Source organism: Ictalurus punctatus, chromosome 3, assembly GCF_001660625.3.
Source record: "Ictalurus punctatus breed USDA103 chromosome 3, Coco_2.0, whole genome shotgun sequence".
Classification (NCBI taxonomy): Eukaryota; Metazoa; Chordata; class Actinopteri; order Siluriformes; family Ictaluridae; genus Ictalurus; species Ictalurus punctatus.
In genome coordinates this window covers 15,035,316-15,062,830 of record NC_030418.2, presented here as the reverse complement: position 1 = coordinate 15,062,830, position 27,515 = coordinate 15,035,316, and the positions used below count along the sequence as shown (strand labels likewise).

The 27,515-nt window shown below is 39.6% G+C and overlaps 2 protein-coding genes across 5 annotated transcripts in view; both read right to left on the bottom strand.

Annotated features, from left to right (window-relative positions):
- Window positions 1-613: 613 nt before the first annotated feature.
- Window positions 614-14,478, bottom strand: rpia (ribose 5-phosphate isomerase A (ribose 5-phosphate epimerase)). The gene is made up of 9 exons (XM_017464265.3): window positions 14,126-14,478; window positions 11,796-11,856; window positions 11,226-11,281; window positions 11,067-11,126; window positions 10,817-10,881; window positions 9,714-9,782; window positions 9,341-9,482; window positions 2,915-3,014; window positions 614-2,036 (listed from the first exon to the last, which is right to left on the bottom strand). The coding sequence occupies exons 1-9, from the start codon at window positions 14,327-14,329 to the stop codon at window positions 1,939-1,941; spliced, it is 855 nt and encodes a 284-aa protein (XP_017319754.1). The 5' UTR covers window positions 14,330-14,478; the 3' UTR covers window positions 614-1,938.
- An 807-nt stretch (window positions 14,479-15,285) lies between these two features.
- slc4a11 (solute carrier family 4 member 11) overlaps window positions 15,286-27,515 on the bottom strand; it is a 74,289-nt gene continuing 62,059 nt past the window's right edge. For all 4 annotated transcript variants that reach the window (XM_053679634.1, XM_053679635.1, XM_053679636.1 and 1 more), the window contains 5 exons: window positions 26,049-26,214; window positions 25,419-25,592; window positions 25,122-25,317; window positions 20,324-20,493; window positions 15,286-20,068 (listed from right to left, as the gene is read on the bottom strand). In XM_053679634.1, coding sequence (XP_053535609.1) covers window positions 20,002-20,068; window positions 20,324-20,493; window positions 25,122-25,317; window positions 25,419-25,592; window positions 26,049-26,214 — 773 coding nt within the window. In that variant the 3' untranslated portion in view covers window positions 15,286-20,001. The remainder of the gene's footprint in view (window positions 20,069-20,323; window positions 20,494-25,121; window positions 25,318-25,418; window positions 25,593-26,048; window positions 26,215-27,515) is intronic.

Here is a 27,515-nt window from a genome sequence, read left to right as displayed (position 1 = left end):
AAAATTAATGCGTTTACATTCGCCGTGAAAGACACACAGGAGAAGCTGGTTGTATCTACACTCTGTCAATCAAAGCAGGGGGCGGGTCTAAAGCGGATGAGATGAAAAGTACGCGGATGGAAAGAGCGACGTGGCCACTTGTTTACTGACAGAAGTTTGACATTTCCTTTTCCGGCTCTTCGAAACATAAAAGTTCATGAACGCTCTGTGAGCCTAATGAGGTTTAAACACTAACCAAACGCGTTTTTAAAAAGCCTTGTCCTACATTAAAATACACAGGTACAGCGTGCCTTAATGAAACTATCTACACTTTACTTAACATTGGGTTTTCGGAACAAATCGGCGCCGCGATACTTCAGTTATTTAAGAAGCGAGGAAGTAAAACGGTGTACTTAATAAGCTATAACGGGAAGTTTTATGCAAACGTGTCTTTAAAAATGACAGCACCTTAAGAGTAAATGCTGCGTTTAAACCAGATTTGCCATTAACACACACAACTTGTGCTGCCCTCTTGTGGCCATTTGACGGAATAATTAAACATCATAAGCAACAATCTTGTGACTAACTATGAACAATATCTGCGTTTAAACAAAAAACAACACACGCTAGTCAGTTCTTAGATCAACAGTCCTCTTTTAATATATTTGTCTCCAGTCAAGAGCATAACAGTTTAGGATTCTGGTCATAATTCAAAACCTAAACATCACAGTAATGTTGGTAACAAAATGTCCTCAAAAAAAAAGAAAAGAAAAGAAAGCTGGTGTGTAAAATCCTATGTAATCTCAAACTCATAATGCCCATTCCAGATGTTAAACATCTGTTTTAATATTACACACAGCAGAGTGTGTGTAAAGGTAAGGCCTGATAGGTTGAGCACACTAAAAAGTTTACAAATAAAATACAATTCATTTAAATTCGTTGGCATGTGGTTCATCCTGAAACATGAGCATCAACAAACTGTCTAAACCGCTCAAACTACACAAATGTGAGAACAATTTATTTAAAATAAAATTTTTAAGTCACAACAATCTACAGACGATGATTCGACCGTGAAAACTGCAAACTGAACAAAACTAAAGAAAACAGAAATCGTAAAACACATGCATGTTGGTGTATTGATACTAGTATTACTATGTAGTAAATAGTATTTACCTGCAGAATAACTTTATATGAGCAGATGGCTATTATGCTTTGGTTAATTTTCAACAAAAGTAACACTGAAAATAGGCAACAACTTGGAGAAAAAGACTGAAAGGATGCAGGAGGCACAGAGATCAGTGTGTGAGAAACACAAAAGAGGCATTTTCCCAGGTCTTCAGTGAATAATGATGAGTTAGACTGGGCTTAATCTATTTAGTTGTTCAGGCTGCACTACGTCTTGAACAAAGCCCAGGATGATTCAACATTTACTCAAACTGTGACAATAACAGGATGAAAAATCAACGAAATACTGAGAAAACAATAAAGAATATGTAGAACATCTAAACCAGGGGTGTTCGAGCTTATCCGCAAAGCAAAGGGCCGGTGTGGGTGCAGGTTTTCATTCCAACCAAGCAGGAGCCACACATGATTCCACCTGCTTAATCAGTTGAGCTTAGGTTTCAATCGGCTCAGGTGTGGCTTCTGCTTGGTTGGAATGAAAACCTGCACCCACACCGGCCCTTTTTGATAAGATTGGACACCCCTGATCTAAACCCTCTTATAATTTCACATAACACATATACACAAACCTACAAGATTATAAGGAATGTTCTAGTGGTGTACCGCATCGCCAGCAGGGGCTCTTGCTACTCCTAGTAGACTACACAAAGAGCTGGCGCTGTGTGTGTGTGTGTGTGTGTGTGTGTGTGTGTGTGTGTGTGTGTGTGTGCGTGCGCGCACACTGCACTGGCACTTGAGGTTTCAAGGACAGGAAAGGACAGAGCTTGCTGTTTCTCTTCAGTTCACTGGAGCATCTCTGACCTTCACACTTCCATCTTCCATCCCAAAGTATACTTTCTCAGCCATTCCCACAAACAGGCCGGTCTCCACAACACCTACAGAGAAACAGACAAGTCACTGGATCTGTCTGTGAAGAGGGGGCATAAACATTCAAACATAATGGTGCCTCCATCTGATGATGCCGGGGAAAAATAAAAAAAAATAAAAAAATAAAAAGACAGTCCAGCTGGTAAAAACGGGGCTAGGCTGTTAATAAATGGCCTGAAGTGGATTATAATTTTCTTTTGTGGAAACATGAACAATACTGAGATGTTGAAAGGTTGAGTTTATGTTGCTCCCTGAGAAGAACCATGTACGGAGCAGAGACTGGGGCTCATTTCTTTCTAACTCGCACTGCAGATTCACACAGCACACAATCGACTGAGGAGTCCATTGGGTTTGAGGACATCTTTAATGATCCTCCTGATGGTCGAGCCTCACACTGTCACAGAGTACAAACTCGGTCTGTTGTAAGTGCTTTGAACAAGTGCTCTGGATTCTAAAAATATTTACTTACAGAATAAGATAGCCCCTATAACTGGTGTTTGTTGGGGCTTTTATCTTTCATTTAAATTGCCTTCAAGGTCACATTCCAGATCATGTCGTATGTAGTTGAGAAGCATGTATGAAATACAATAATGAGTGTAATAAACATGAACGGGATAGACTAATTTCTCAAAGGTGATTTTGCAAAATACCTTTGCAGGAGAAACTAAGCATGCATACATGCATACATGCATACATACATGTCCATAGTGCAAACTACACAATGGGATACACTACAGACGTTTTGTGTACATGGGTTCAACCCAAAGAGCTGACTTGAACAGCACCTCGTGTTCAATAGCTTTTTATGCCTACGATGAGACTCCATGCTACATGGTTCAACTGTAATGGTTCCTAATAGTAACGGCGAGTTACTGACTGAACTGACCTGGGATCATTTTGATGGCAGTGTTGACCTCTTTCCAGTTCTGAGCATGCTCAAACTTCCAGTCGAGGATGAAGTTACTGTTATCGGTCACCACAGGGCCCTGAAGCAATGACACAGTGCATAGAGTGAATGTCACCATAACATGCTTGGGAGAAGAAGGAAAAAAAGAAGAAGAAGAAAAAAAAAATGCAGCTCTTACCTGCAAATAGAATTTATTAAACTACAAACTTCAGTTTTTGGTCAGAATACATGGCCATAATCTGATAAAGGGCAGCTGAAACATGCTTCTAGGTGAGTTTATATTATATATATATATATATATATATATATATATATATATATATATTTTCCTCTTAACCTGAGAGAGAGGTGCACCTGTTCTTCTTCTATCACACACAGTGGCCCCCAAAAAAGTATTTGGACACTTAAGCCACACTTTCAAATTCATTTCACTGCATTGCAATGTCAAATGAAGTGGCATTTATTTTAAAGAAAAATACCACAAGTACATTTTTCTAGGGAAAATATTGTTCTGGGGCAGTGGCGGCTTGGCGGTTAGGGCTCTGGGTTACTGATCTGAAGGTCAGGGGTTCAAGCCCCAGCACTGCCAGGCTGCCACTGTTGGGCCCTTGAGCAAGGCCCTTAACCCTCTCTGCTCCAGGGGTGCTGTATCATGGCTGACCCTGCACTCTGACCCCAGCTTCCTAACATGCTGGCATATGCGAAGAAAATAATTTCACCGTGCATATGCATATGTGATTAATAAAGACTCATTATCATTATCATTCCATTATGTTTAAAAATATAAAAAATAATAGATCTACTGGTCAAAATGAGACAAAAAAAATGTTATGGTAATGTTCACATAAACCGTCAGAATGGGGGAAAATGTGATTTGACCATGGCATTATTGTTGATGCCAAATGGGCTGTTGGGCTGTGAGTATTTCTGTAACTGCTGATTTTCACACACAAAGTTTGTAGAATGGTGCAATAAAGAAAAAAACATTCAGTGAGTGGCAGTTCTGTGGATGGAAACAGCTTGTTGATGAGAGTACAACAGAGAACGGCCAGACTGGTTGGAGCTGACAGAAAGGCTACAGTAACTCAGATAACCACTCTGTACAATCATAGTGAGCAGAAAAGCTTTTTAGAATGCATGACATGTTGAACACTGAGGAGGATGGACTTCAATAGCAGAAGACCATGGCAGGTTCTACTTCTGTCAGCTAAGAACAGAAAGCTGAGGCTGCAGTGGACACAGGCTCACCAAAACTGGACAGGTGAAGACTGGAAAAAAAAAAAAAACATAGCCTGATCTGATGAATCTCGATTTCTGCTGAGGCACACATATTGTTGGGTCAGAATTTGGCACCAACAGCATGACTCTATGGACCCAACCTGCCTTGTGTCAACAGTCCAGGCAGAGGTGGTGTAATGGTGTGGAGAATGTTTTCTTGGCACACTTTGGGGCTCATTAATACCGATCAATCATCACTTAAATGCCACAGCCTATTTGAGTATTATTGCTGGCCATGTGCTTCTTGGACACAATTTACCTATCTTCTAATGGCTACTCCCAGCATGATCATGCACCATGTCACAAAGCAAAAGTTGTTTTACGAACATGACAATGAGTTCAGTGTTCTTCAGTGGCCTGCCCAGTCACCAGATCTTTAGGATGTGGTAGAACGGGAGATTCACAGCATGAAAGTGCACCAGAAAAATCTGTAGGAATTACAGGATGCAATCATGCCAACATCTCAAAGGAATATTTCCAATATCTTGTGGAATCCATGCCATGAGGAACTGAGGCTGTTTTAGGAGCAAACTCTACCCAGTATTAGTATAGTGTTCCTAATACATATGCTTACAGAGCACTTTATGAATGTATGTATACCCCTGGTATACAACCCCTGGCAAAATTATGGAATCACCACACTTTGTAGCCAATAAACAAAGCACATATGACATAAAGCATTTTTTGTTTAATAGCTGAACATTCTGTCTTCGTGAAACAGGCCTCAAACAAGTTAAATGAAATCAGTTGAATTAATGCAATTTTTTACAGATCAAGTAGAGGAAAAAAATATGGAATCACTTTAATTGTATTTTACATTGTATTGTATTTAATTGTATTTTTGCACAGTAATTTGCATTTCTAAAACAAATACCAGCACAAGTCTAAAAATGCTAATTAGTCTGCAGTTAAAAGAGAGTGCTTACAGACCTTTTTGAAAGGAAACATGGTCCCAACAAGAGAGCTGTCAGTTGAAACAATGGAAAGGATTATAAAACCTTCAAGAAGGAAATCCAACATGGAGTGTGGCAAAAGATTAAGTCTAAAGTCTAAAATTTGGTATAGGTATAAACAAAATGGGAAGGTTATAAAAGGAAAACATACAGGTAGACCAATGAAGATGGCAAGCGTCAGGATAGAAAATTCAAAGCAATATGCCTTGAAATTAGAAAATACACTACAAAACAAACGGAAAAACAAATGGGCGGAAACACAAGTCAATGTTTGTGACAGAACTGTAAGAAATCAACTGAATGAAATGGGATTTATGTATAGAAAACTGAACGAAAACACCTAAACAGAAGAAAACAAGGTTACAGTGGGCTAAAGAGAAGCAAATCATGAAGTGTGGATGATTGGATGAAAGTGATATTCAGTGATGAATCACGATAAACATGGGTGTTTTGCTAATTTGGGTAGGCATAAGTTTTTTTTTCCCCCAGATCCTGCCCAGTTGCCGAGGGCAAAAATGAGATGTTCCTGTGTTGATATAAGTGGAGCAGCACAACAGGAGGTGAGACACAATCTGAGTGGTGCTACTTCACCCAAACACTAACCAATGAACACAAATCAGTTTTAGTTACTACATGGCGATTCAGCCATGTGACGCTTCATTCTGCACAAAATCAGTTAAAACGATAGTAATTAAATATGACACTGGCCAAATTCAACGACATCACAGAGACAAGGAATATGCATTTGACTAGACAGAAGAAAGAAGAAATAATTTGTTGCAAACTCCATCAGCCTGCTGGCCACGAAAATGCGTGAAGTCAGTCACTGCACTATGTTTTAAAATGGAATGAGAGACTTGATATCACTGTGTATTGATAATATATTTATTCAAACCCAATTCCGCTTTCTGCCTATGTAAAAAAAAAAAAAACCCACTGAAGATGAGAAATAAATTGACCAATTTTTGTAACTGTTTTTTGAGCCTTTCACGGCTACATTTCAATGCCTCTGGAAAATAGACATATATTGCTACACACTCTGAAGGAGGAAAAGATAAGCATGTGTAAACACAGCTGGGTCAAGGAGCTCAGGTTAAAGATAAGTGTCTGATTGAAGGTCATTCTGCTGAGGGCTTTATTTCCCAACCAGATTTCTGAACGAGTCTCGATTTCGATTACAACTTTCACTTGTTTGTTGTTATTAATGCAATTGAAAAAATTATTTATTTCAAACAAAGTGTTTTTTTATTTGAATGGAAAATGTAGATTTACAGTGGTGCTTGAAAGTTTGCGAACCCTTTAGAATGTTGTATATTTATGCATAGATATGACATAAAACATCATCAAGTCCTAAAAGTAGGTAAAAAGAGCTCAATCAAATGAGACAAAAAATATTATACTTGGTCATTTATTTATTGAGGAAAATGGTCCAATATTACATATCTGTGAGTGGCAAAAGTATGTGAACCTTTGCTTTCAGTATCTGGTGTGAGCCCCTTGTGTAGCAATAACTGTAACTAAAAATTTGCGGTAACTGTTGATCAGTCCTGTACATCGGCTTGGAGGATTTTTAGCCCGTTCCTCAGTACAGAACAGCTTCAACTCTGGGATGTTGGTGGGTTTCCTCACATGAACTGCTTGCTTCAGGTCCTTCCACAACATTTCTGTTGGATTAAGGTCAGGACGTTGACTTCGCCATTCCAAAACAGTAACTTTATTCTTCTTTAACCATTTTTTGGTAGAACGACTTGTGATTAGGGTTGTGGTATTACTGAATAACCCACTTTCTCTTGAGATTCAGATCACGTACAGATGTTCTGAGATTTTCCTTCAGAATTCAAACATTAGTCAATGTGAGAGAGGCCTTTATTTGCTTAGAAGTTACCCTGGGTTCCTTTGTGACCTTGAGGATTATTACACGTCTTGCTCTTGGAGTGATCTTTGCTGGTTCATCACTCCTGGGGAAGGAAACAATGGTCTTGAATTTCCTCCATTTGTACACAATCTGTCTGAATGTGAATGTGAGTCCAAACACTTTACAGATGGTTTTGCAAACTTTTCCAGCCTGATGAGCATCAACAACTCTTTCTGAGGTCCTCAGACATCTTCTTTGTTTGTGCCATGATACACTTCCACAAACATGTGTTGTGAAGATCAGACTCTGATAGATCCCCGTTCTTTAAATAAAACAGGGTGCTCACTCACAACTGATTGTCATCCCATTGACTGAAATCACCTGACTCTAATTACACCTTCAAATTATCTGCTAATCCTAGAAGTTCACATACTTTTGCTACTCACAGATATGAAATATTGGAGTTTAACTTAATACTTTTGTCTCAATTGTTTAATCGGGTTCTCTTTGTCTACTTTTAGGAATTGTGTGAAAATCTCAATGTTTTAGGCCACATTTATGCAGATATACAGAAAATCTTAAAGGGTTCACAAATTTTCAAGCACCGCTGTATAGCAACTAGTGCAAACAATGGTTCTTTTAAACCAAGGATATTATATATCTTCTATAGATGGTGCCCTTACCCTTCTTTCTCGACAGAGTAAATGTCTTTTGCAATATGAAATGCCACCACATCAATAATTTCTTTCTCCCATTGCTTTTTTGTCACATGGAACTGCTAGAAAATGTTTCAGCTAATGCTGCGTTCGAAGGTCACGACTTGCAATTCACGATCTCCAACCAAAAAGTAAAAAGTAAAAGCCATAGAGGGAGGGAAAAAAAAAAAAAAGAAAGGGGGGAGAAAAAAAAAAAAAAAAAAAAAAAAAAAAAAAAAAAAAAAAAAAAAACCACACCACACACGCCCTCGGCTCCAAATTCCCAAATTATTTACAGAGCGACATCAAATCTACTTGTCTGCTCACAGCATCAGCAGTAAACAAACTAGCACTAGTTTCCTTTAAATGAGTTATGCTGCATAAACAAGCATTTGCTTTAGGATCAATCAACATACAGACATACTCGCTTGTTAAATCTAAAACACTGTCTATGCAGTTCACAGTTTGTGGAGGAAAACAAACATCACTCATCATGATGCATCTCCCACTTTGTCTGTCGATCGCGCCAAAGTCAAAAATTTGATAAGTCGAATGCACACATTCCTCAGCGAAGTACTTCCTGTTTACATCCATGTGCACACAGTGTACAAACACAAAACAGCAAAACACAGCAACAAATACGTGCCATGTCTGAATGTATTCCCTATTTTCCACATTTTGTAGTGTTGTCCACATTCTCAGCTGACAAATGCGATTTCCTGGATAGATCATTATATTACTACCCACAATGCATAGTGTGTGAGAGAATGATTTCAGACACAGCGATGGCCTCAGGTACAGGACATACAGCTCACTTAAGGAAAAGACTGAACATACTGTGCTTTCGATTTTAAGGCTGCGATTTCAAACCCTGAACTGCTCGCTTTGACTGTAATCTGCCTCACATGTAAAACGACTAGATATAAACGTCTGCGCAGCCATGAATCTGTGTTGAGTGCACTTTGTTCTTTTTTTTAAACATATGCACTCTTGCACTGATCGTTTGTCTTACGTCAAAGTTTATACTACTCGAATATACCAGCAAAAAGGCAGCCACTCACAACGTGCATGCGTTCGACAATTGTGCGTGGCTGAAAGAATTAACATGACATGTGACCATCGTGCTGCGTCAATGTAAATACTCTGTGACCATGTTTCAAATTGCGTACTATTCTAGACCTTTTTTGAGCATTGACTTCCCTGTTCTGCTTCTCTCATGTAGCTTTCAAATCTACCAAAAAAAAAAAACGTTTTGCGTACCGATATTCTGAATCTTGTGGCTTGTGAAATACTTAGAAATGTGAGGTCATAGTTTTCAGTTTGAAGCATAGTTAATGACAACAGTGGAAGAAAGAAAAAAAAAAAAAAAAAAAAAAACAGTGCCTGCCTGCATGTTTAACATCTCCATGTCCCAGAACAGTTGGCAGGAAATCTCTAAATACAAACACTAAGGTTTTCGGGTCTGGCGTGCCATCTGGTAGATATGTTTTTTTTTTTTTAAGCTACATCAGGTATGAAGGACAGTACGTGAACACGCATCACACGCCAAGTAAAAACCAGGCTTTAATCAGCACTTATCTATGAATAATGTCACAGTAGTATTTTCTCCATCACAAAGGCTCACCGCTTTACTGATAGCCATCCTCAGCACAGCTTCCCCACCAAAGCGCCGAGTGATGGCCCTGGACACAGGCACGTACGCCATAGGGACCACTTCAACCGGCACGCCTTTCTTCCACTGTTGCCCCAGCGCCTTCGAGTCCTTCCTGTCCACGCAGGAAATGAACCATCACAAACTGCTCAGCACCACTTTGAAAGTTTAAAACTGAATAAGCAATCCTTAATCCTCACAAAGCTTTACTTTCCTTCTAACACGAAGCTACACTGACAGTGTGACTGATTAAATGTATTGATTAGTTTTTGAAATACCGTAGCTGACAATTTACACTGAATTCCTGAGAGAGAGAGAGACGTTTTTTTTTTTGTTTTTTTTTTACCTGTAGTCAGCAATGACGATGAAGTGTTTGGCACAGCCGGCTACAATTTTCTCCTGAGTCAAGCATCCTCTGACGTTTGGCAAAGAAAGGGAGGAGGGGAGAAGAGAAAGTTATTGTGGTGTCAGAAAGCTTTTAGGATGCTTATACACTGTTAAAATGGATGTATAAAAAGGAAATTCCAGTACGTTTTCTTCAAGCAATAGAATTCTGTTCTCGAGAACTACATAAGAGATGCCTCATTTTCTAGGCAGGCTAGATTACACACTCCAGGCATCATGAATTATTTCATTACTTAATCAGGTAATGTGAGTGTCAGGTGCAAGACAGCTGGGTGTGTGTGTAGATAGAGAACTGCTGATGGATATTCAATATAGTTTGTGTGCCAAACATCGGCAAAAATCCACACCGACAGTTTTTCCCAGCTGTGTCCCTCGCTGGAGCGGCTGAGAAGTGGTCCGCTGTCATTATATGGTACGCGAGTGCACACTAGAGGCGAAATAAAAACTGTAGCGGACAAATTTTGTGGTGTTATTTGTAGTGTTTTTGATTCATTTTGGATGTCTCTACTTCCATTTGTTATTTCAAGTGTTACTTGCTGGTTCTGCTTGGATGAATATGCTTTATTTACTTTAATATTTACTTCGTTTTAAAACGTACAGTACATTACCGTCAGTGCGGTTTATTTTTATAATAAAAGTTCAGCAATATTTTACTTTTGAGTGTTATGTTTTCATTCCATATCAATTTTAAAAACTAGCAGTTGATCAATCAGATATTGGCAGGTACTGCCCAACTTAGTTATTAGTAAAAATCCACTATCGGTTGACCTCTAGCCAAAATGTTGGGAGTTGGGTTTTTTTTTCCTTCTTAAAATCAGTGACTATATTAATATATTTTATATATACATACATACAAAATGTCTATCTTTAATGTAAGCACTTCTTCACATGCTTCACAAGCTATTTCAGCACCATCTGCAAACCCTGTTGACACTAGTTCTGAAATGTAGATCTTTATTGACAGATTCAACCTGAATGTTTGCAACCATCAAAATAACCTTAACAGGAATATCTGTGGCCAAAATCTGATCTCACGCTCCTTACCCGCCTCCTTTGATAAGAGTGAGTGAATCATCCACCTCATCAGCTCCGTCGATTGCTACATCCAGCTACGAAACACATACAAAAACGCTTTCTTAGTTTCATTTGAAAGTTTCAAATGTGCTATATATTTACTCTTCTTTGTAACAGCGTTTTAATGCATTTTGCCCTACAGAGGCATAACTTATCTGCAGTACATGAGACATGTCTGTGTATACTAAGTGCTGTCATGCCTGGGTTGTGATTAACTCACGTCTGGGTGTCTGTCTAAATCTGACAGAGACAGGCCATGCTGCAGAATCAGCTGACGAGCCTGAGGCAAAGAGGAGACAGCAGATTAACCTTCATCATTACCATGAGGTGTTACAATACTAGTATTACATCTGCTTCTGAGTAACTTGTATGCACTGACCTGGAACGACGTAGGAATGCACACAATTTTCAACTTCTCCTGCCTTACGCGCTCAGCTACAAAAAAAAAAAAAAAAAAAAAAGTATTAAAAATTAGGACAATTAAGTGAGAACATATAATTGATGCCTTAGGTATAATGCTGAGTTCTTGGTGCTTTGTAAGTGGTAATTTGCAAGTTGTAATAAAGTCATACAGCAATGACAAGCTAGCCGGCAGACAATAGCGAGAAACTGAGAAACAAGCAAGCTGGCTTACGTTAGTGATGACTCAAATGTTGGTGACTACCTTCTCAAAACAGTGATTAGTATGGTTGGTTGTAAACATTTAACCTAGTACCGTGTCTGTATATTAACTGATCTAAAGCCAATACTGCTATAAACTAACTTTAAAGTGGAGGGGCTGGGACTTTACTGTGTTCGCATTGTGTACGGCTATGTCGATTTAACGCCACTCTGTAAATGGAGTAGGACGTGGTAGTTGAGGAGGTAGTTGAGGTGGGTTTTGTCGGTTGGAATTACAAGTTACAACTTCGCCTCAAACACAGCATTATCCGCATGCGCCAGGTCTTACCCAGTCTGTCCACAGCATAGACTATGGTGGAGCCGCTCCCCACTCCCACCACCTGGTTGTTCTGGTACACAAAGAAGCAGAAACGTGTTATTGGAACGTATGTAATCGTTGGTCTTTAACATTCTTCATTTATCAGAGAAACTCAGGGTTGTTATTAGTTTAACAGTCACATTATGCGCACTCATGCCCGTGTTACATTCTGGCTCTCGCTTTTACTTCTGCATTCATAGCTAGTCATACCAGAGTCTCCTCTTGCACTCTTCCACAATGTAGCACTGCAGGATAAGAGCATACCTAATAAGCTGTTTTCTCTCTCTATCGAGCTGTATGCGAATCCGACGTGATGTCGGTGCCTGATCCTGCTCGACAACACTACTTCTACTTGCCGCTTTAGCACTTGTGACTTGCTTTCTGTTGCTTTGGAAGATCCCACCCTAAACATTGCTGGGTCACCATTTCTTCAAAAGATACAGATAGAGGGCACTGTAGACTGACATAAAAGACTAAGAGCTGCTGCTGCTGTAATCATAAAGACTATGATGATCATCCTTACATTTTCAATACAATTAGTACTCTATAGTACATTGCTAAAAGTGTAATTATTTATAAATCTCCCTATCTGGGGACACCCAGAAGAAGAGGAGTTCCCTTCTGGTTCCTCCCATGTTGTCTCCCTCATGTTGTCTCAGGGAGTTTTTCCTTCCCACTGTCTTTTCTGGTTTTCGTATTACGGCTCTACAGCAGGATTTCTGTAAAGCTGAGTTTTAAATGATGTCTATTATTAAAAGTGCTACACAAATAAAATGATTTGAATGAATTGAATTCTCATCTATCCATCTTCAACACCGCTTATCCTTCAGAGTTGCAGAGAACCTGGAGCCAATCCCAGGGAGCAGGGAAGAATTGGCACAGGGTGCCAATCCATCGCAGGACACAATCACATACACATTCACACCCACTCATACACTACGGACACTTTGGAGATGCCAATCAGCCTACCATGCATGTTTCCAGACTGTGGGAGGAAACCAGAGTACCTGGAGAAAACCCCCATGGCTCAGGGGAGAACATGCAAACTCCACACACACAGGGTAGCGGCGGGAATCGAACCCCCGACCCTAGAGGTGTGAGGCAAACATGCTAACCTGAACTTTTTAAATAAAAGGTGACCGATCCCACTTTTTCCAATAGAGTTTGTGCATCTGATGATCTTTGTAGCAACGAGAGTTGACTCTCTGCTAGCTTCTATTGCTATGTTTTGCAAAACATTAAATGCAGTATTGTTTATTCTTCAAATTTAGGACTGTGCAATTTCAGCATTACACACCTTCACAGCATAAACTAACTAAGCAGTTTACCAGATTGGAAACAAACAAATCCTGACCCAGCATTTCAGACCAAATAGTGCCTTTTAAATAAATAAATAAATAAATAAATAAATAAATAAATAAATAAATGTTTTTGTCAATCGTGACAATTAACACTTATTTAATGAATTACTGATTTAGATATAAATAGTATTAGGCCCACATGCACCCCCTTCTTTCTTTCTGCTGTCTGGATCATGAGTGCTCAGATACCTTTCCCAATCAGTTTCAAAACCCCGCCTCCTGTACCGGATTGGTTGGTAGCTCAGAGTTAGCGGCCCGCCACTGCCCACGTTATCCAATGCGATTCGCAGTGGGGAGGAGCTGTCGGAATACATCTGGGAAAAGAACTACTAAACCTGCACCTTTTCAGACTAACGCGAGGCGTACATTATCTTTGCCATGGCGTTGTTCTACAACAGCTGCTATCAGTACAGTTACATTTCATGACTAAGAAGTATGAATGCATAACATAATAATGTGTAACTTTATTGTGTAAACAACGTAAAGGGTTCTGAAGGACCAGGACGTAGCATTAGCCAGAGTTAAACTGGGAGGTTCAGCACAGCAACAGCTCAGTGTGATAAAGCAGGGGGGGAACTGAACTCCAGTTTAACGTTAAGTCCACTTTAGTGGTGTTTGTTACATCCTGGTCCTTCTTACAGACTTTAACTCGTGCTGGAGTTCGACCTGCAGGACCCTGAACTAGGAGAGAGATAACTACAGAACAGGAAAGTCAGGCTGCATCTGCCAATGCGGATGTTTACGAGGAGTAGCTTCCGGCAACACCAAACACTACCTGGAATTAAACTAGATAAACACTGCAGCAATGTTGTTGAACAAAGTGCGTCCTCAGAAAGCTAAGCTATGGACACACTCTCTCTCTCTCTTCCTTCCTCTTCCTGTCTCTCTCTCTCTCTTCCTCCTCCTCCTCCTCTCTGTGCCTCCCTCCCTCGCTCTCACCTGTATGTGGTTGTCCACAGCAGCGTAGGCGGCCAGTTTCTTCGCCTCTTCAGCCATCTCGGCGGTGTGACTGTAACAGCGGTTCTCCGACACGAGCTGAACCCCGCAGAGACGCGAGGAAGAGGAGGAGCGACACTGAAGTGCAGACACGGAAAAGAGGAGTGTAGATTTCACGCTGAACTCAGCCCACCTCCGCCACTTCATCACCCTTCAGCAGGCCACACTCACTATGGCCGAATAACCCTGTATATTAGACTACAGTTCAGCTTAACGGCGAAGTTAACAGCACTCCTGTACGAACAGACACCATAACAAACGTCTCTAAGTTGAATTGACAACTAAAAACACGCAGGCGCTGATTTATTGTTTTTGATTGACGCACTGTGCCGCCAATAGGATGAAGCGGAACGCCGCAGTGGGCGGGACTAATAACTGAAATATATATATTTGACCACTAGAGGGCCGCCTAGTTGTGTTTGCTGGTGGTGATCCAATGCAAAAGAAATTGGAAATTTTAAATGTAGATGTTTCCAGCAACAAAACAACAATTCACTATTGTTTAACTATAAGCCATCTTAATTTGCTTCATCCTGGTCAGGGTTGCTGTGAGTCGTGACATTGAAATACACCATATAGCAGGGCACACACACACAGACACACTATTTACACAACATTTACCAGTTTGTGTCTGGGAGGTGGGAGAAAACCGGAGAACCCAGAGGAAACATTTATGCACAGTGAGAACATACAAAACTCTACAGAGACAGCAGGATCAAGCCCGGAGCTGTGAGGTGGCAATGCTACCATCCATCCATCCATCTTCGGTACTGCTTATCCTTCACAGGGTCGCAGGGAGCCTGGAGTATATCCCAGGAAGCTTGGGGCACAAGGCGGAAGACACTCTGGACAAGGTGCCAACCTATTTCAGGGCACAATTGCACACGGACAATTTGGGAATGTCAATCAGCTTACAACAAATGTTTTTGGACTGGGGAGGAAATCAGAGTACCCGGAGGAAACCTCTGAAGCACTGGGAGAACATACAAACTCCACACACACAGGGTAAAAGGCGGGATTCGAACCCCCAAGCCCCACCATGTTGCCCAATAAAAGTAATAATAATAATGCTTTTAAATAATAACCATAGAAAAACTAGTATATCAATATAACTCTTTATTTGGCAACCAGCTTGAAATGATCTAGTTTTCAGTGTATAGCATTACCTTTCTTAAAATCACATAGTCCTTCTGATAAACATTTATCTTTTTTTTTTTTTTTTAACATATTGCCGTTTACAAATTTAGCTTATCTGTTTGACAAAATTATTTTGACAATGGATTTTGTATGTTATATAAAAATCTACACATTATACATTCATTATTGGAAGAAGAAAAAGCTTATTTTCTGAAACAATATTAAGCCAGCACAGTACATAAACTGTCAACATATCCAATCCAGTTAAGAAGATAACAAAATAAGGTTGAATACTTCAATATTACAGTCAAATACTGAGAGAAAAGTCCAATGGTGTGCAAGGAGGAGGGTGTTTTTACACCAGAGGTTTTTCAGGATTACGATGATACTGTCACAGTCTCAGAGGAGATAAAGAGAGAGTTGGGAATCATATTCAGTGAGGATTGGTGTGGGGTTTTACAAAACAAACTGACTAGTGGCTAAAACAACAACAAAACACATTTGGATATCAGTCTTTCATGCAGTCTTAAAGCATACGATTCTAACACTAGTCCTCTTTCCTGATTTTCTTTTCCTCACATCTGTGTGAAACACACCACGGTCCTGATCACTCTTTAGTCGTATGCCATTCTTAGTCATTTGTCTCTACAGATTCAAGTTTATAGCTACATGTCCACTATTCACAACATTCTCTCTTTCATTTTCAGAGCTGAAGGACTACAGCACTGTGGGATGGAGTGCTGTCCCTGCCCTGATCCAACTCAAAAACATACTGTGCTGTGAAAAAGTATTTGCCCCATCCTGAGTTCTTCTGTTTTTGTGTACATCTCATACTAAATTGTTTCAGAAATTAAAACAAAATCTAAGATAAAACAAAGGCAGCCTGAGTAAACATAAAATACAGTTCTTAAATAAAAATGTTATTTATTTTAGCAAAAAAAAGTTATCCAATACCAACTGGGCCTGTGTGAAAATGTATTTGCCCCATAGTTACTAATTCCCAAATCTATGAAACCTCATTCGTAATGGGGTTCAGCTGGACTAGACGCAACCAGCAAGCCTGATTACTGCAAACCCTGTTCAATCAAATCAACACTTAAATAGAACTTTTTCAACAGCCGACCTTCCAAAATTCCTCCATGAGCACAGCAACTACTGACGCAAGTCACAAAAGAGCCAAGGACAACCTCAAATGACTTACAGGCGTCTGTTGCATCAATAAGGGTCAGTGACTACGTTTACATGGACAGCAGTAATCTAATTATTGACCTTATTCTGAATAAAACAATATTGCAATTAAGGTGTTTACATGAGTCGCTTTTAGAATACTCCTTTCATGTTCCCGTTTTGCACGTTACAGAACATAGATCGATTAACGGCATACGTCATTGTCACAGCACCACTCCATCCGACGTTCCCTCCTGAATTTCACGTAACAACTTACAGTTCGTCTTCGTTATCATACTGTATACAGTTTTGGGTGTTTTTATTTTTACAAACGCTTCAAGTGCAGTTAATTATTTGTCATGCTATATGTGCAAAGTGACGACTGCTTGAAACCGTGGGCTGCGTCCGAAACCACGTAATTACCTACTGTATAGTACCTGAGATACATGTATTTAGCCTACTATATAGTAGGTAATTACACGGTTTCGGACGCAGCCGTGCTCTCGTTTGCCATCAAAAGGTTAAGCACTGCCGTGTGTGATCGTGTCCTGTCGCAAAATGCGGTGAAATCTCACACGACGTTAATAGTGTGATTAAGGTGTTTACATGTTTGTAATACACGTCGATAATGCAAATAAAACAGGAATACTCCATGTCTTAATTTGATTCTTGTTTACTTCGTTTATGACATTAGTCGGATTAAGGTAATTAAAAATTGCTGTTTACATGGTAGTTTCTTAATCAGAGTATTGTCTTAATGGGATTAATATTGGATTATTGTTGTCCATGTAAACGTACTGACTGATCATAAACCAAACACCGAATTCCAAAAAAAAACATCATACCTACAGTCAAGATGGTGGTGGTAGTGTGATGGTGTGGGGATGCTGTACTACTTCAGGGCCTTGGCGACTTGCAATAATTGAGGGAAACATGAATTCTCTCTACCAGAAAATCCTAAAGGAGAATGTCCAGTCTTCAATCCGTAAATTGAAACTCAAGCGCAACTGGATTATGCAGCAAGACAATCAGTACGTTTACATGGACGACAATGATCCGATATTAACCCCATTAAGACAATACTCTGATTAAGACACTACCATGTAAACAGTGATTATTGATTACCTTAATCTGGCTAAAGTCATACTCAAAGTAAATGCAAATCGAATTAAGACATGTGGAGTATTCCTATTTTAATCACATTATTGAAGTGCATTTATAGACACGTACACACCTTATTCACACTATTAACATCATGTGGGTAAGTACGCGGTTTTGGATGCAGCCCGTGGCTTCAAGCAGTCATCTATTTGCACGTATTGCAAATAATTAACTGCACTTGAAGCTTTCATAAAAATAAAAACGTATGTTGATACGTGAAATTCTGGAGGGACCTTGGACGGCGTGGCGCGGTGACGTAATGACGTGTGATGTTAATCGATCTATGTTCTATAACATGTAAAATAGGAACATGAAAGGAATATTCTACAAGCAACTCATGTAAACACCTTAATCATAATATTGTCTTATTCAGAATAAGGTAAATAATGAGTTTATTGCGTAGTCAATACGTAGTCAAGTAGTTAAGTACGTAGTTAAGTATGTAGTCAACGATCCAAAGCATAGGACTAAGAAATAAGTGAAAGTCTGATCTCCAGTTATCTATAGTTAAGTGTTTGGTTGCAGCTATTGCTGCTAAAGGAGGCACAACCAGATTTTAAGTTTAAGGGGGCAATTAGTTTTTCACATTAGCGATAAGTGTTGGATTTTTTTATTATTTTTTTTGCTTCAATAAAAAAATTAATAAATAAAAACTGTATTGTGTGTTTACTCAGGTTGCCTGTGTTTTATGTTGTATTTTGTTTGATGATCTAAAATTATTTAGTGTGACATATACACAAAAACAGAAGAAATCAGGCAAATACTTTTTCACAGCACTGTATCCTATCCCTAGTATATCCTCAAGTGCATCGATCCTTCAGAAACACAGTTCACTCGTTCTCTCTCTCTCTCTCTCAGTCCCCTGTCTGTCAGTCTGTCTCTCAGTATTAGAAACACCGATTCTGAGAGATTTATTTGGGAATTAGATTTTTTTTTTTTAGAGAAAAATAGTCAATGATTGACTATTTGTAAGCTTTTGAGCATGGTGTGAAAATGGTTATATTGCTGTAACAAATCAAGAGAGACCATTGTAGTCTTCTATGAAAAGCTTCATAGCTGTTCTGGTGTCCAGCATAGGCAATTACATTTTGAAAAGGCTGAGTGTGTGGGTGTAATATACAAAACTAGCATTCCACTGAGAATTTCATTCTCTCTTGCATGAAATTCCAACTATAATTGTAAAAAAAGGTTTGGCATCTTATAAAAGCCATGCTTTATTTATTTTCATATATGTTGTAAAGTAGGGCCAGGAGGGAGAGTGCATGAGCAAGCATGCTAGTTTGTGTTTATAAGTACATGCCTATTCGCATTTATCTTTGTGTGTGTGTGTGTGTGTGTGTGTGTGTGTGTGTGTGTGTGCGTGCACGTTTCCGTGCATTCTGAGGACAAACAGTGGAGACGTTCTGTAATATGCAAAGCTTATAGTAAGAGTTTGTTCTGCAGTGTGAATGTGGAAAATAGCTCTCGCTGTCTGAACCCGTTCCCCTATCCCTGAAGCATCAGCAACTAATGTTACATTCTGAACACATGTCGCCATGTATCCTGGAAATATATCAACCCCGATAATAATCTTTTTCTCATAGAAATATCTAAAATATTCATATTCTATAATCACTGTATTGCTATGAGACACAGTATCAAGCAGGGTGCGTGTATTCTTTTGGTCTGTTTCGACTTGTTCTTAATATATGCACCTCAGGTTAACGATGATATGCACCACAACACTTTGGAGTGTATATGATCGACGGTATGATTTCACGTCATGTAGGAGCCGACAGAGAGACCCTTCGCCTGAAGGAAAGTGAAGTAATGAAGGGTCGTCCGTTTTTTTTGTTTTTTGTTTTTGTACGTGTGAATTGTCAACGTCAAAGAGGTATTGCTACAGATAGATCCGCTTCACTTCGCTCCACTTGTTCAGTGACCTTTTGTATGGTATTAGAAACACTATGAGAAGAGCTTATCAGTCACCAGTCTCTTCCTGTCCGTATCATATTAAACTGCCACTTTATGTATGCGAGTGTGTGTGTTTCATGGTTTTATGACTCAAGTGAGTGGTCCACATCATGAGACAGAGGTACATAAAAATTAACCAAAGAGAGAAGCTTTGGCATGAGAAAACAGTGAGAGAAGCAGTGACTGACTAAGCTCAAACAGACAGGAATATAGTCAACCTTTCAAACTTTATATTCTCTCTCACTCTCTCTCTCTTTTCCTGTTACAGTGCTTCACCAGAATGTCTGCTGTACAACACAAGAATCAGTCTATATTTCCTCCCAGAGTTTTGCATTTCAAAAACACAGTTCCCAGAGACCTTTTTTTTTTGTTCTTTTTTTTTTTTTTGGAGGTGTACATGTTTACATGTGCTGTGCGTCCATGATGTCCAGGTATTTGGCCTCAATGATCCTGGGCAGCAGACAATTCCTAAGACATTTATATTGCAGTTAGTAACAGTAACAGAAAATAATTACCAGACACAAAAGGGTTCATCAAGGGTTCTTTGGATGGGTTAAAGCATTCAAAAGTGTTCTACTTGTAACCACGTTTAGGAGAAATAATGGTTCTACTATTAAGGATTTCCCCACAAATGAACCCTAGATAGTGGCTAAAATTGAGTAATTCTTTTCTGAGAGTGTGTGTGTGTTTGTGTTCACAATGAAACAGTTACATGAGACAAACCTGATAGGTATGAGGATAAACATTAGCAGAGGGAAGATCATTTTAATGTACGGGAGAGGGTACATTCCAAACGCACAGAGAAACAGCAGCTGCACCATCTGAAGAAAAGTGAAATAATGGATTTTCCTCTGTGGTACCTTCCGGATGTAGTGAGTTGGGGGGTAGGACGTCTGAAAAGAGAAACACGGGGTATTTAAGGGGAAAGGTATTTGCATTCGGAATAGGCAAACATATAAACAAAGTGGCTTTTGATCGGTTCAGAATAAACTGTAAATAAATAAATGTAAAAAATGCAGGTGAGCCGTGCTGAGTTAAAAAGCAGCAGCGGCCATGATAGATCTGGAGCCTGTCTCCGGAACATTTACGGTCTTCCATGTAACCGGTCCCAACAGAGAGCAGGTAGAGGGCGCTCTTGTGCCTTGTATTTATTTGCAAGCTGCACCCGCGGCTGTTTTTAAGCACGTTCGTAAAATGCCTTCCATGACTTTTACCTGCCCTCTAGTTAGTTGAAAGTGAGAAACACAAACACGCTCATGCTACAGTTCAAACTCAGATGCCCTGTCTGTTAGTCACTATCTCCCACATTGTCAAACAGTAGATGGGTGATATGACAATGATCTCAATAGCTCATTCACCATAGTGCATCTTCCTGCATCATCAGTTCTTCTATAACACTGGACAACTCATTGTGGGGGGAAACATTTAGTCTGATAAAAACAAAAACAAAAACAGGGTTGGAGCAGCGATACCACATGGTCCTATAGTTCTATGAGGGTTTTTTTCATGGGAGGGCTTCATTCAAGGGGTTACATTAAAGGCATTGACATGGTGTAATTGAGGATACGTGTAGGGGTACTGACACAATTCCCACCCACTTTTCACACAAAATCAACTGCAGTGAGAACATGTGATCTGACGTGTATCGATGCTTTATAAAGTCTACTGTTGTCTATTTTATGTAGAAAACAGTGTGCATTAGCAGCGCGAATTAAAGCCGATCAGAGACATTTATCAGCAGCATGTTGTTGCTCGGTAACTATATTCACGTGCTGTAGGCAGTGCGAAGGTCACATGAATGTTAATGAGAATGAACCCGAAGGAAACTGTGCTGTCACTGAGAGAAAATGTCCAGCTATTTCTGAAAAACATGCAAACCCTTTCACCATGAATCCTGAAGCACTTCCCTGTCCATTTTTTTTTTAGCTGTCTTTTTTTTTCTTTGAATATTTTTCACATAAAATTGTGCACATTGGTAGAACTGAGCACTGCTTGGTTATCAACATTTTTTTTCAGCCTGAGGGAACTAGAGTCATAATTGACATGCAACTCTGGACAGTCGGCCGGTATGAGCACCTTCCTGAGGCACTTGTACAGGCTGAGCAATTTGTCTTTGATTTTTGCCATCGCGTTCAGATTGTCGTAGACCGTATATAACCTGTATAAACAATTCTGACTGTATATAACGCAGTGCCATGCAGTGGGAGAGGTTTTAAGGCCACAATTCGTACATTTAATCCATTTAGCTTCTGTTTCCATTCAAGTTACTAAACTAAGAATTTCAGTGACATGCCATGGAAAGAAAAAAAAAAGCCATTCCCTTAGGCAAGAAATACTGAATAGCTAGTTATCAAAATACACATGATGTTATTCCTATTAAAAGCGAATTGTCTGAATATTATTTTAGTATCCAGTAGATATCCTGACAGTATCATAAGTGCAGGTGTACTTTATTCACATATAATTTACAACCTCCTGACATTAGTTCCAAACACTTCAGGCAAAATTTGCTTCCCTGTGCGGTAGGCTCATATAAATTACAGAAAAAGCAACAGTATAAAGCAACAAACAATAAATATTAGCCTAGGCAATTCAATATCAAGTTAAACAAAAGCATTATATGATATAAAACAGATTTATTATAAATAAACCTGCAATCCAGGATTCTTGAAAAGCTATTTCCTATAGGGCCTTTGCCTGTCTATTCTTTCTTTTAAGAGTATGCTTAGACATGAAACCAGACGAAATACTTTCAATATCATTTAAGTAATTATAAGTATAATTAGTCAATAATTCTATTTCATATTTATTACTATTTATTATTATTATTACAAACATAAAAGCATTGATTGAGACAGCTGTTGTCCCTGTTGTTATGAATTAATGTGTACTGCATTGTGTACTGCAAGTTAATTCTTTCTTACTATATCAACACGATTTAAAAATCTAATCAGATTTTGAGTTTGTCACCTGCACCTTGTCTATACGTTCGCTACAGCCTCGCTCATGAAAATCGTGTATCATTCATGTACCAAAAAAATAATAATAATCTGCATAAATTGCCAACAGCTTCTGAATTCTGATTCGCTTACAACATTCAGTTTGTTACTCTTTTTCAATGACTTTGGGCTTTTATTTCCTGTTGTGGCTTCACTATGCTGTTTTAAGTATTTGGGTTTGAGTGATTTGCCGGCAAAGCTCGGAAAGATAAGATTAATTGTGTTCTTTTCTCGTGGGATTTTATCATACAAACATTAAAAAAGGTCAAAATCCCTATATAGCCTTGACTTTAAACTCTATCCAAAAATGGGCTAATCAGACACCTTCTTACTGAGAAACTGATCCGTGATGAGTCCTCCACCACCTCAAATGGTATCATATCTTCTCTTGTAATGTTATGGCTTAAGATCAAATATGAGCCTCCCAAACGTTCCCCAAAACGAATCAACCAGTTTTCACACGTGGTAAATTTAATGTCTTCCTGTTCAAACTGCCAAAGTGAATGTGTGAAAAGTGTTTTTGATGAAAGTGGTGTTTTTGGTGAGTTTGTATTATTTATGTGTGGTGAGATAATAAAATTAACAAAATGGATCAATAGACCAAACAGGAGTAAGATTATTCAGGGTTCGTACTGATTCGTCTTAATGAAATTCTAGGACTTTCAAGGACTTTACAAGCACTTTTTTTTTTTCAAGGACTATACAAAAGCTGCCCATCCATCCATCCATTTTCTGTACCGCTTATCTTACACAGGGTCACGGGAAGTCTGGAGCCTATCCCAGGGGACACAGGGCACGAGGCAGGGGACACCCTGGATAAGGTGACACACACAAGTTCACACTCATACTCCCATTCATACACTGCAGACAATTTAGTGATGCCAATCAGCTTACAAAGCATGTCTTTGGACTGGGGGAGGAAACCAGAGTACCCGGAGGAAACCCCTGAAACACGGGGAGAACAGGAGGCAGGAATGTGAGGCAAACATGATAACCACTAAACCACCATGCCCACCACAAGAGATGTCATTCTAACATATTCTTATTTTTTCTTTGTAAATTCCAAAAAAGGTTAATAATAATAATAAAACACAATCAATTTTATATGGCACCTTTCCAGCCATGCTGGATAAATTTGAACTTCCCAGGCATTGCTTCGTCTTCACCGTAATGTCAGTATACTCCAGCTGAATGACAGGAGCAGTGTCGCCAACAACTTTCAGTGGAAAGTTGCTAAATGTCGCTAGATGATGTCATGCACTAATTAACATATTCATTAAGTATTCATTCACTACTCTCTGTGCTCACGTCTGTGTTTTAATACAGCCGAATTCCCAATAAAGCTGTTTCGTTTACATATTTTTCTGTTTCTGAAAACGGAATGAGTATGAAATAGTGACTGAAACGTGGCCCGTTAAGAAACTACACGATAACCAGCGGTCACTTCCAAGCTACTGCTCTGGACTGCTAAAACCCTGATTTATAACCACGACATCATCCAACAACGGCTGTGCTATGATTTTGGCTATGTTTACATGTAAAATGATCACTCAGAGAGAAATTAGAAGCAACTGAATGTGCTGCTCCTCTCTGCCCCTCACTGAACTGAGTAGAGAGAGAGAGAGAGAGAGAGAGAGAGAGAGAGAGAGAGAGGTGCACCAGCGGTAGGAAAGCAGGACCTCGTGCTTGAGGGCAGTACTGGCCGCTCTCTGCTATGGGCAGTTGCCAAGGTTTGCCCAAAAAAGTCGATAGATTTGTCGCTAGGTGCTTTTTTGAAAGAAAAAACAAAACAAAAACAAAACAAAACAAAAGTCGCTTAAGGAGTGAAAAGTGGACCGGAGCTGTCTCTGTCACAATGAGCAAGTGAATAGCAGGAGGAGGAGGAGGAGGAGGAAGAGGAGGAGGAGGAGGAGGAGGAGGAGGAGGGGGTAGCTGACAGCAGGAAGTCATATTTTGAGTGAAAGTATATATTCGTTGTAGTCGTATTCTATCGAAAATAAACACTTTAAAGTTTTTAGCGATTTCGTATTTATTAACTTTTTATAATTCAAGCACTATTGAAGCACCACTAGATAAAAAATGGCTATTTTCAAGGTTTTCCAGTACTTAAATTTCAAAGCCAAATTCAAGCACTTCAAGCACCTTGTACGAACCCTGATTACTGTTCATTATTAAGGCAAATGAATACTCTTCTACCCTGAGTGAGAATACTAATAATCAAATAAAGCTCAAATATTTCTCTTTTTTTCCAGCTGATTTAGAATTGAAAATAATTATTAGCTACTTTTGAATGCATCAGTTACTGTTTTTATTGTGTCAGCACCGATTAAAGGGTGTGTTGATTTTAATTTAAACCACTGTGGTTGAAAAGTGCTGACACATATATCATCCTAATCTATCTAAAAAAACAAAAACGTATCTTAAGCTTACGATAGATATGACAGAAAAGTATTATAGTATGCACATGTATTAGTATTTTTAGTACACACACACACACACACACACACACACATACTGCATACCTGTTCTTTGAGCAGCAGTGCCATGCGGTCACACATCTGGTTGCCGTCGATGGATGTGAGGGCAATGTAGAGGAAGAGGCCGTAAAGTACAGGTTTGGGAATCCACTGCAGTGGAACAGGCAGCAGGAACACACTCACACCAATCAGGATATTCGCCAACAGTGATGTTACCCTGGTCTCCTTCACACTTACAATACTATACACACACACACACACACACAAAAAAATTCAAGCTTGTGATTTGGATTAAGTGTAAAACCGACAGTGAAGGCTACGTGTGAGAGAACCGCTGCTCACGTCTCATAAAGGTGTCCTCCTTCCACCCGCTCCTCCACAATGGCCAACTGCCGCACGTGTAAGGTGGAGTGAGGAAAAGCAGCGTGCATCCAAGGCAGACCCAGCAACGACATCAAAATATTAATCAGGCCAGACAATGTCAGGTCCCAGTGATAGGCTGTACCTTTCAGTAGCCTATAGCAAACACAAACACAGACAGACAGCACAGAGAAAACACAGATTTACACACACACAAAACACAGATATAACCACAGTCAGTTACCAGTGATACGAGGTAACCTTTAGCAACCGACAGAGCACAAACATGCAAATACAAACAGGCAAAAGACAGGTAAAGATGATATGCTGTTATAAACACAAAAATCGGTACTGTTAAATTGGATCCAATATAAATTATGTTTCAACGTCAGTGCATTGTTAGTTCCTAAGGCATGACTTGCCCTTCAGTGACCTCCAACACTCAAACACTCGTGAATGCAAGAGCACACGCAAACACACCATCAAATCTCAACCTTTCCTAGCAAAGGCCAAAACTAAATCATCACATCACAATGGAAAGTACATTTCCTATTAGACTGACAAAATTGCTTTTGTAGAGTTTGTGCTGAAGTGTTTTTATGGGTGGTCTACCTGTTCTCTGGGGCATTGGTCAGGGACACCACGATGTTCTGGTCAATAAAGATGAGAAGAGCAAGAAGGAAGCCTAGACCCATGGCACATACCACACTGACACCTGATAGCTTTTCCAAGGCGGCCAGTCGGAACAATGAACCCTCGTGATAGTTAAACACGGGCACTGAAACACACACACACAAACACACACAAACACACACAAACACACACACACAGCACATGGAATGCATTTACCAAATTGGTCTAGAAACAAGGCTAGAATGGTAGCATAAATTATAAAGATAACATTCATTGCTCAATGCTTATGCCGCAAAAGGATACAAAATGGCTATTAATCCCCTCAAACTTTGTTTTTGTGACCAGGACATTGGGTGAATTTGTGTCTTTTTGTTCGCATAAAGTTAGAAAAAAAAAAAAACATATGAATCAAAATGAACATGTATGTATACTCAAGTTACATAAAAATGACCACAAAATATTTAGAAGCGAGTAGTTTGTCGAGATCTACAATTATATTGTAAATCACTCTCACACAAAAGCCCCCAAATGTAGACTCCCATCATGTACTCGTTATACTGTCCTAGCTAGAAGAGTTCAAAGTCCAGCATATCGGAGTACGCTCCCATGTTCTCCTTGAATTAATCGACATCCTGCATCCCATTGTGCTGTAGTTCTTCAACAGACTATCAACCAGCTACAGATAGTTTTCGGCTTTGTGATTGCCCCAAACCACTGCGACAAAGTTGTTCCACACCGCTTTCTCCTTCCTAGTGAGCTTCTTGGGGAATTCCATGCACTCCAGGATCTTCCTTATCTGTGGTCCAACAAAGACAACGGCTTTGACTTTTGCCTCAGACAGCTTAGGAAATAAGTCTTGAAGGTACTTGAAGGCTGCCGACTCCTTATCTATTGGGCCTTTCATAAAGCCCAATTTGATGTGTAGTGGTGGCAACAGCAGCTTCCTGGGGTTCACCAATGGCTCCCACATGGTCCGCTGTGGCTAGTCACCACGTTGATGTGTCTGCTGTCCCAAAGACAAAGATAGCAGGGAAACTTGGTAAAACCTCATTGGAGACCCATCAGGAATGCCACCATTTTGAAATCTCAGATGACCTCCCAGCCGTACTCATCATACTTCAAGGTGTCCAGCAATGTCTCGATGCTGTTGTAATCCTCTTTGAGGTACACCGAATGAGTCAGGGGAAGAAACGGGTACTTGTTCCCATTATGGAGTAGCACAGATTTGGAGCTCCTGGATGAGCTGTCAATAAAGAGGAGGCACTTATTTGGGCTACATGTGATTCCGGTTGCCTTGAACAGACTGGCCACATTGTGGAAGATTCAAAGTAGTGATCGATTATCGGTTTTCCCAGTATTTTCCCCGATATTGAAGCATTTTTCCATAATCGGTTATCGGTTTTCAAATATCGGAAAACCAATAAATGAGAATTGCACGCAGGAGCA

What these genes read in the sequence shown, in the direction of transcription:
- rpia (XM_017464265.3), bottom strand. Translation starts at nt 14,329, where the DNA reads ATGAAGTGGCGGAGGTGGGCTGAGTTCAGCGTGAAATCTACACTCCTC. An exon ending in CTGTGGACAACCACATACAG is followed by an intron (nt 11,857 to 14,125) that starts GTGAGAGCGAGG and finishes TTTGTGTACCAG; the next exon opens with AACAACCAGGTGGTGGGAGT. An exon ending in GGATGGCTATCAGTAAAGCG is followed by an intron (nt 3,015 to 9,340) that starts GTGAGCCTTTGT and finishes TCATTGCTTCAG; the next exon opens with GGCCCTGTGGTGACCGATAA.